This window comes from Limulus polyphemus, unplaced genomic scaffold (genome assembly GCF_000517525.1).
Source record: "Limulus polyphemus unplaced genomic scaffold, Limulus_polyphemus-2.1.2 Scaffold9283, whole genome shotgun sequence".
Lineage (NCBI taxonomy): Eukaryota > Metazoa > Arthropoda > Merostomata > Xiphosura > Limulidae > Limulus > Limulus polyphemus.
The window spans coordinates 3,040-12,960 of record NW_013674893.1 but is presented as its reverse complement, the minus strand read 5'-3'; the positions used below and the strand labels follow the sequence as shown (position 1 = coordinate 12,960).

General features: G+C 29.4%; 1 protein-coding gene across 1 annotated transcript in view; it reads left to right on the top strand.

Annotated features, from left to right (window-relative positions):
- The first annotated feature begins 213 nt into the window (after positions 1 to 213).
- The window catches only part of LOC111083371 (putative glycerol kinase 5), a 12,446-nt gene continuing 2,738 nt past the window's right edge, over positions 214 to 9,921 (top strand). The window contains exons 1-7 of the mRNA XM_022379867.1: positions 214 to 293; positions 1,137 to 1,308; positions 2,384 to 2,477; positions 3,064 to 3,139; positions 4,984 to 5,077; positions 5,880 to 5,969; positions 8,868 to 8,909. Coding sequence (XP_022235575.1) covers positions 1,189 to 1,308; positions 2,384 to 2,477; positions 3,064 to 3,139; positions 4,984 to 5,077; positions 5,880 to 5,969; positions 8,868 to 8,909 — 516 coding nt within the window. The 5' untranslated portion in view covers positions 214 to 293; positions 1,137 to 1,188. The remainder of the gene's footprint in view (positions 294 to 1,136; positions 1,309 to 2,383; positions 2,478 to 3,063; positions 3,140 to 4,983; positions 5,078 to 5,879; positions 5,970 to 8,867; positions 8,910 to 9,921) is intronic.

Sequence of the window (9,921 nt, the reverse complement as noted above, 5' to 3'; positions counted from 1 at the left end):
TGCTTCGGAAAGTTACCTGATTATGGTAACATCATGTAGCACTTTTTAGATCTACTCCCACAAACTTACCTGAGCTTAACGTCATGCGCCCTCTAGCTAAGATTCAAATTAAAATATTGAAGATGTCTAGCCCACTATATTACGATGCGTCAGTATTTCGAACAGAAGGTTGCATGATCATATGACATTGAAAGTATTGTTCTCTGACACGTGCTTTCTGCCCGGTGCTGGTTGTGATACGAGTCACTGAGAGATTTGACGAGTGTCGAGATATCGTGTTCATTGAAAATAGAGTAAGTTAAAATTTATAACCTTGTTTATAATATATATAAAAAAGAAAGGTTAAATATTTTCATTAAGTTTCAACAAATATAAAAGAAAAGAAATAACCTGTTTCTTACGTAGGAAAAAATGAGTTTTAATAGATTTATTAATACTTAAGTAGCTACTTTAAAGTTTATGATTATCATGTCAACGTAGAAAACTTGTTTTATATAAGAACACTTAATACGGATTTATACAAGAAGTTAATGAAAATAGGTAAAAAAAATCTTTACAGACTATAATAGGAAAGTATTATACCTGCTGAAATAGAAAATGTGTATTAAGTTTAAAGCTTTTAGTTAATGAAGTGAACCTTAAGTATGAAATTAAAAAATTAAAAATGGTACGAAAGAAAGTGATTCAATGGTACGCCTTACTGGTGTTATGTTATAACTTGTACAGAATAGACCCACATTTCATTGAAAATTATTGTGCTATTGGTATGGCAGTTTGATAACCAATTTGGTCTTTACAACTTGCTGTTAATATATTTTTGTAGTGCTTGTTTAGTAGTGAATGGAACTGGAAACTGTGCATAATTTACTTAATTTTTATTCGTATAGCTTTTACTTTAACTTTTGCTATTCGCAAGCTTCTCTGTCATATTTAACAATTGTTTAGAATAAACATTGTAGTGGAAAGCATAATTGTAACTGTATTTCGGTACATTTCAAGCATATAGTAGTATCATGATCAACAGTTCTTGGTCCAAGTTTACAAAGCTGGTAGTAATATTTTTCAATATAGTTTATTAAATATTTGATTAGTATTCTGCTATGAATGATTTTGCCTTTTTTTCGTGTATTTTTCAGATCCTTAGTTTTTAAGGGACATGTTTAGTGTCCTCTGGTAACCAATACTAAGATGAGTGATGATATGTTTGACCCTGAAAAATTTGTTCTTGCTATGGATGTTGGCACAATGAATGTTCGTTGTCACATCTATGATAAATATGCTAATATCAGAGGGGAAGGACATGGCGTAGTAGGTACATCTTTGTGTGTATTTATACATGTATAAGAATAAGAAAAAAAAAAAAAGGTTTACCTTAGATACTGATTTGTCATCTTAAAATCAAATTTAAGTCTGTCTTAAAAATAAACTGCATGCATTATTATTTTTTTATTTTTGCTTAAAATTCACATTTGATGGCAAAAGCTATCTAGCTGAGAGATTGATATTATTTTTTATATTTTATAATTTTATTTTACTAGTTGTAAATTTTTGAGTAAAGAATCAGTTAGGTTATCTTGTAATATTTTAAATGAGGAACTAACAATCAGACATGTTTGCTTATTATGTATTTGTAGTATAAAGATATTGTAACTTTAAGAAAATGGCACATGTATGTTATCATACTGTTTTAGCACTCTTTGTTAGTATTACTAAAATGTGAAATGTTATTAAGTGCATAGCTCATATATATTGTAACTATTGAGAAAGTACACCATTTTTTCTAAGTATAGGAAATCTTTAATCTGTTTACATGTGATTCAACTTTGAATTTGTCTAGATTTAGTGAATACTGATGCACGCATGCACACAAATAATAAAAAAAATTAACTGTAGACTAAAAACTGAATTTTTCTTTTCATTTTTAAGAATTGGAATAATAATTGGCTTAGCTGGCATGTTCTTTTTTTTGCTGTGGGCTTAAACATATCTTGGATTTTTTTTCTTTCTTGGTGTATTAATGTCAGGTTGAGATAACTAAACTGAATAAATAAATGTTTATTTTATACCAGAATGGTTTAATTTGTTTGTAGTAACTTACAGCTTTCTTTTGTTACCTTTTTAAAATTTTTATAGTTAATGGTTAAGATCCATAGTTAAGTAAAACACGTAAGTTGGCAGTCACTACACTGGCATACAAATGAAGCAGGATACTTCCATCAGTTATTGATTGTAAATGTTTTGATATGTTAAGTTTTTTATGAAACATTGAAACTGTGATGCAAAAGTATGTGACTTGAAAAAAATCATCTGATTAATAGTCAGTGGCAAGTTATTTGAAATATAAAGTTTGTAAAGAAAAAATAAATCTTGCTTTCACCCATAGATGAAGCTGCAGTTTCCATACCATGGGTGGGTTGAACTTGAGCCAGGTGTTTTGTGGAAAACTTTTATTGAAGTTATGAAAGACGGGATACAAAGTATGTTAAAATTATCTTATAGCACAAGTGTAATTTTTTTTTAACCTATGCAAAATTTCTTAGTTGAGAGCTGATCAAGCATGCTTATATTGAATTGCATATGCAATATAGGAATAAAATATAATTACCATAAGTGAAACTTTCAATTGTAAACATACTGGTAAGGTTAATTTTATTTCATAGTTAATGATAGCAAAATTACAAATTTTGCTAAAACATCAATAATGAATTTATGGAGTATAGTAACATGTTTATCAAAACAATATGATGCTTCTATTTGTTTTAGTTTTTAATTGGTTAGAACAAATTTGTGTTAAAAACTAGTTTTTTTTTTTTTTTTTTTTACATTTAGCTACAAAATTTTAATTGGTTTTTTTGTGATATTCTTCTGAAATTTATATTATGTGCAAAAGAGCAACTTTCATGTTTACAGAAATAAGCATTTTATTTCTATTTTCGAAGAATCTGTTTTTATTTTGCATACTTGATTTTTAATCATTGTTATGAGTGAGAAAGCTGCTATTTCTAAAAATGCAGTGATTGAATATTTTCATAAAAAAATTGTTTAGTTTTTTTCTTTTGTTAGGTGCTGGAGTAAAACCTGATCAGATTGCTTGTATTGGAATAAGCACACATAGGGGAACATTTACAAATTGGGACAGGTAAAGAATTAATGTTATTTAATGTCAAAAAGTATTAATGAAAGATTTCCGTGTTTGCTTTTACTTTTCTCTTTATTCTTTTAGAAACTAAACCTAGTTTAATATAAAATTAATGCATGTGTTAAAATAAATAGTAATAATTTGAATTTTATGCCTTTTAAAAAAAAACACAAAAAAAAAACGTTTACACAGAAAATTGAGAAGATGCATTTGAAAAACATGATAAATGATGTCATGAAATCTGAGAACCAGTTGTTACATGCATTTCAGAAAATTGTTTATTATAACATCCTTTACATTTACTTTTATTCTTGTTTCATAGTTTTTCAACCAGAGGTGTATGATGAGATTACAAGTAACCAAATGGTGTAGAACATATTGTTACGTCTCCATTTGTTAATTAATTTTCCGTAACTTCGTTTCGACGAAACTTTAGCGACACAAGTCCTTACTTAATAAAACTGGTTTATTCTTTCCGAATACAACTTTACGATACACTTATTTTCAACATTCGTGCTATAACAAACGCTATAACGACGAACGTTAACTTCAACAATACTTTCTGACTGCAGTTCAATTACTCACTACCTTCACACATTATCACGTCACGCTGTGACCATCTTATATATACCAGACCACCCCCAATCTAGCAAATACTAGAGCACTCCCGAAGGAACAGGATAGTTCTAGAAAACGGGTGGCGTGACACTAGTCACGTGACCTCGCTGATGCAACAATATTAACAGTTTACAGAAAGAAAAAAGAAAAAAAAAAAGCAAATTATGTACAATTCACAAGGCCTTAGTTTGTGTTATATGAAATGATCATTGAAAAGAACTACTAAATGTGCACCAGTTTGTTTCATTTAATAAGTTCGACTAGGAAGCATATTTTATTACATAATGTAGACTTCAAGTGTGTATGTATGTGCATAATGTAAAAATTATCCTTTGCTTTGCAAGATAATTCTATTGACATTACTAGTGCATCTTGCACTTACCTATGTGTAAGCCCAATGACAAAATAGTTTTTCAACTCAACTTAAAAAACGTAATTATGACCAAATATGTAAGATGTTTCCTTTAAATATTGACATTAATAAACAATCTTTATACATTTTGTGGACATCATTAGTATAACTTGGTTCTATATTACATTTATATAGTTGGCCCAACCCTTCATTTTTATTTAACTAAAGGTCAAATATTTTATGATCAATTATACACTAGCTCTCAAGACTTGGTAAAATATTGGATTTTAAACTCAAACCACCATTGTAATGTAAACCTTAATTGATATTATAGCCAGTTTAAATTTTTCGATTTATTTTGTTCTCATTTTTCAACTTCCTAGGTTGAAAACAGCTAGAGCAAGTATTAATAAAAAAAAAAGAACTTGTAATTTTAATAATTTTGGGAATGTCAGTAAATTCGAAATTTTAGGCAGTAAGCCTACATTGGGAATGCAACTAACAAAAAAATTAGTGTACTTTGTAATTTGGTGATATGAACTTTGTTGGATGGTAAACACATTTGATTATATGGTGCATATACAAGCATGTTAAATGCATATTAGTTTTAATTATTTACAATGTTTATGTACGCAAATTTATTAACTCAGTATGTTTAAAACTTCAAAAATTATATACATGTTTTTTGTAGCTTTTCCAATAACAAAATGGCATTTCAAGTAGTTATTATTTAAAACCTCAACATATTTCATGAGCAGTTTGCAAAAATCATAGTATGTTAAGAATTAGCAGAAGGAAATAACCTTTGACTATTAGAAGAGTGCCAGAAAGTTGTAACTAATGGCTAGTAAAAATGCTATCTTATCAATTTTAGAGAGTCGGGACGGCCATTTCATAATTTCATCACATGGAAGGATATTAGATCAGAAAGTTTATGTAAAATGTGGAACAACTCTTTGAAGATGAAGGTAATATAAATCGTAGTATAGTTAAATAAATCTCAACAATTGACCAATCTTGCATTTAAGATTGGTTTTATATATATGGGTGTGGATTTTTACTGAAAAAAATGTATGTGACAAAATGCAGGAATAAATGAAATGAGTGTACTTTTAAAATTAGAAATGTAATTATTCAAGGTTACTGAAAATCTCCAAAAGTAGGAGTTGCATATGAAGAATCTGTCAGTGATGGTGTTGTTATGCATTTAGTTAGAAATTGATATTGAACATAAAACTAGAAAGATCCTGAGAATGAATGCTTCATGTGCATGGAAAAGAGCTTGTTAGATACACATGAATTTGTTGATTAGAATTTCAGGTACTATAAAATGTCTTATCCATGATTAGTTTTATATCATTAAGATAGTTTTATATCATGTATAGGAATTTTTTTTCTAACAAAAATCACAAAGAACCCATTGTTACAATGTGGATGCCCAGTTAGTTTTTAAGTTGGTTTCAATAATTTTTTCCAACTTATGAAGTATACTAAATATATTTTCGAACTTTGAATAATCTATAAATATTTAAGTTTTCAAGTATGCATGTATGTATTTTTTTTATATTTTTTTTTTGTAAGGCTAATGTTTAGTTTTTAAACTTCATGAGTGAATTATCTTCATTTCTTGGATTGTAAGTCACACACACATACTTATAATCAAGAAATGTCTGTGTGATTATTTAATTGTATCCCTTTTTTTTGTATTAATAATAAGATTATATTTCAGTTTTAATGTTAGTAATGTACTTGCTTTTTTTCTTTGCATAGTTTTTAAGAAGAGGGGCTAAGTTTTTGCACTTTATCACCAGAAGAAAACGCTTTTTGGCAGCGAGTAAATTACATTTTCGGTCAGGAATGGTAAGATGTCTTTTCATAGTTTTGCAAATTTTATTAATAGAAGTGATTAACAATATTATACACGTATGTAAGAATACAGTTATTAGATATACCAGTAATTGCAATATTAGCAGCTGTTAAACTTTCCCTGTATTGATAGAAACTACCAATTGTAAGACCACTTCATTATAGGATCTTGCTACCGTGGTCATCAGTTTAAATTTGTATGACAATAAATGTTTTTAGTTTTAAAATATAATAAATACTTTTTTCATTGGCAAAATTAAGTTTCAATTATAAATTTATTATACTTTGTTGTCATAGGTAGTATTCTATATACTCACCTAAGTCTAATTATTAGTTAGTATTTTTTTATGACTAGATGTATAATTTCTTTCTTGAAGAAAGCAGCAGATTAGCATTCTAAACAAAGGATAAAGCTAGTTAGTAGTTAAAATCTAATTATAGAAAGAAAAAAGTTAATATTTAATAATTAGATTTAAATTAAAAATATTCCAAATCTTGTATACTTAATGTTCTTAGTAGCAGATGTTATCTTTTTTTCCTCCTGATTAGGCTGTAACTCTGTGTTTTGACTTTTGTCACAGGTTAACAGCATTTTCCCACCCAATGAAAATATGTATTCATACATAATTACTATAAAAGGATAAATCGATAACTTTATTTACTCAATCTGAATGTTATTTCTAATTTGGTAGCTTTCAATTTCATATGTCGAACATAAAACTCTCTTGAACTATGATATTTAACATGCTTAACTTTGGCATTTTAACTTTTAACAGATATAATTGTAAATAGAACTTGTTTCACTAAATACCCATTATGTCATGATGTTAGAAAAACATGTAGGTTCAAGAAGTCTTGATAGAAATGAATAAAAACCCTATAACTCAAGTACTTTCAAAAGGTCCATCTTTTAAAAGCACTCGGATTATAGGGTTTTTATTCATTTCTACCCATTATGTCAGTTAGACTACCTGAATACTTTATTTTTATTGGTTCTAATCTTCTAATCACTTCAACTACTGCTTTGAATACTGAAATAAAATTTTATTGTGGCAAAAAGTGGGAAAATAAAAGTGATTTACTTCTTAACTTGTTATTTCAATTTAAAAATGCTATTTTAAAGTTGCTTGTAAAATATTTCATTAATCTAATTCACCAAATAACATGGCACTTTACTTGGATGTGTAGCTAAGTGAAACATTGCATTCTTAAGTGAACATTTCCATGATTACAAATCACTTGCTGGTAGGGTTACTTATGATATCACTGAAGGTATATAATAACATAGGTACGTATTGTCGAAGAAGGTTTATTGGTTTTCAGAAATAATTTTTCAAAAATAACCCTAAGTAAAATAATTTAATTAACTGATAGCATGATTGTTGCTTTGAAAGAATAAAAATGATTGTATTTTTAAAGTTGATAAACTTTTGGTTCAGAGACTGAGAAAAGATCCAGTATCTTCTCAGTATTCCTGTACAAATCAGTCAAATGAGGCAGATAGATTAAATTTTTATTTTTATGGTACAAAAATACTAATTAAAGTCACAAGCTCCTATATGGCAACAATCAACCTGATCAAACTACAAGAATGCCAACATAGTGAAGCTGTTAGCTGGCATAACACCCAGAGGCTTGGTTTCCTATTTGACATCAGTATATGATGGTACAATTATTGATGGGTTGTGGAATTGGAAAATGACAGAAAGGTGTGACCCTAGTAACACTGTAATGGTGGATAAGAGCTTTAATGGGTAGGATGTGTTTGTGCATGCAAATGTAACAATAAACATTCCATCTCTTCTTGTTTTTCTTCTTTAAAAAAAAAAGTGTAGTAAAACTGTACACAAAAAGATGATAAAATTGCAAGCGATAAGGTCTACATTGAGCATATAATAGGTCTGGGTACTGTTTTGAGGTTCTTAAGTTTTTTCATTTCCTCAGAAGCAAAATTCACTAGTGAGATCACATTTTTATATCTTGTGCAGTTTTTGCAAGTACATCATTCTAAATGCAGCAAGATTTACTGTGAATGAAAAATGAAACTGTTGAGTAAAATTAACTGAAATTTATTGGTAATATATTTAAATTATGATGTATGTTTTCTCTGCTCATAAATTAAAAGCAATTGTATGGCCCTTTTTTACATTTGTAAATATTAATTTATAAGCCATCTAAGATCAATTATTTAATTTAGATGTTTGATGCAGACATTCAGTATTACTTACACTTGTTTATTTCTTGGAGCTATACCTCAAATCATTTAGTACATTTCAAACTGCAAGAAGACAACATTAAATCTGATGATGCAAATCAAACCAAGTGGACAGAACATCTTTTTACCATTTCCATAGATTACTGATGTTTATTTAGTAGCACTTACACAATCTTAATAAAAAGGCAGTATATTTATGTTAGACTGCATTATTCATTTCATTCAACGCTATAAATGTTTCTAAATATTTATATACAAGGCAATATTTAGATTATATGATGGCCTTGAATATTCCTGAACTTGTTATGTTGAAGCACTGCAAACTACCTCAGCTCTGCACATTTCAGTTTCATTCACACTTGAGTGTCTCGCAAAACTTGGAAAGATCAAGTGTGAAAATCTTGAACCTTTCTTCATCTTCCAGCTGAATGAAATATTCCCTAATGGAATAAGTAATAGGAGTAAATGAAGTTTTTTTAAGAAAGATATTTTCACTTGTATGTAGCATTTCTATTTTAATTCTAACTTAAATATACTGATCATTTCACTCTACTCAGGCAAATGTACAATTACTACTTTATTCTTAGTGATTTATTTGAACTCTTGAAAGAAAGTTGTATAAAACATGCATGTTTATTATGATAATATACATGATATTCTTTTTTTTTTTTTACCAGGTTGTTATGAGATTGCTTTGGATATTACAGCATATTTCAAAGGTATGTTAGAGTTGCATACTCATCTTATTTGTATTAAAACCATTCACACATTGGAAATGATGATCATTGGAGAGTTCATGAGGCACCCAAACACCTTCCTTATGGAGTTTTCCCATATTCTTTAGATGTTTACATATTGTTTCATGAGAAAACACGAGTGTGTTACCTTGGGTTAGACTCAACAAGCATCTTCAAAGCATCAATATCAATTCCAACATGTCGGCCCCTGCCATCACAGTTTTTAAGTCACCTGAAAGAAATTTGCCAAAACCATCATTGACACCTACTAACGTTCAAAACATTTCCATAAACTTCTTTGATATTCTTTGTGGCTACAGAGGCATTGTTTCCCTTCTTGTATTCAAAGAGCATTACATGCCGAACGTGTGTCACATCACTTGCCATAACTATAAGGGACTAGAGTATACCAAACTTTACATATTATATAGACTACACTAATGTGATGTTTAGGCAGTTCATTTAACTATTATAAGTGATGTACATTTTGGGGTGGGGGGGGGGTAATGAATATGTTCCAAAACAAGACATTAACTTCTTGACGATCTAATAGTATGAAACTCTTACATATCTCTGAAATATTTGCTTCGTCTCTTCTGGTGAGTAATGCCCGTGAACCATTTTTGGACAGAATTGTCACTGGTGATGAAAAATGGATTCTCTATGCAAATATTAAACCCCAGAAACAATGGCTCAGTCCTAGACAAAAACCACTTCCAACCCCAAAACCTAGACTCCATCCACAGAAGGTGATGCTTTGCATTTGATGGAACATCAAAGGAGAAATTCATTTCAAACTTCTCAATCCACAGCGAACTCTCAATGCAGAGATCTATAGTCAGCAACTAGAACATTTAAATTAAGCCCTCCATCAGAAACACCCTTCACTCGTCAATCAGAAAGGTGTTCTTTTTCTCCATGACAATGCACATCCATTGGTGGCACATTTGACGGAACACAAGATTATGGAGTTGGGTTGGGAAGTTCTCCCCTA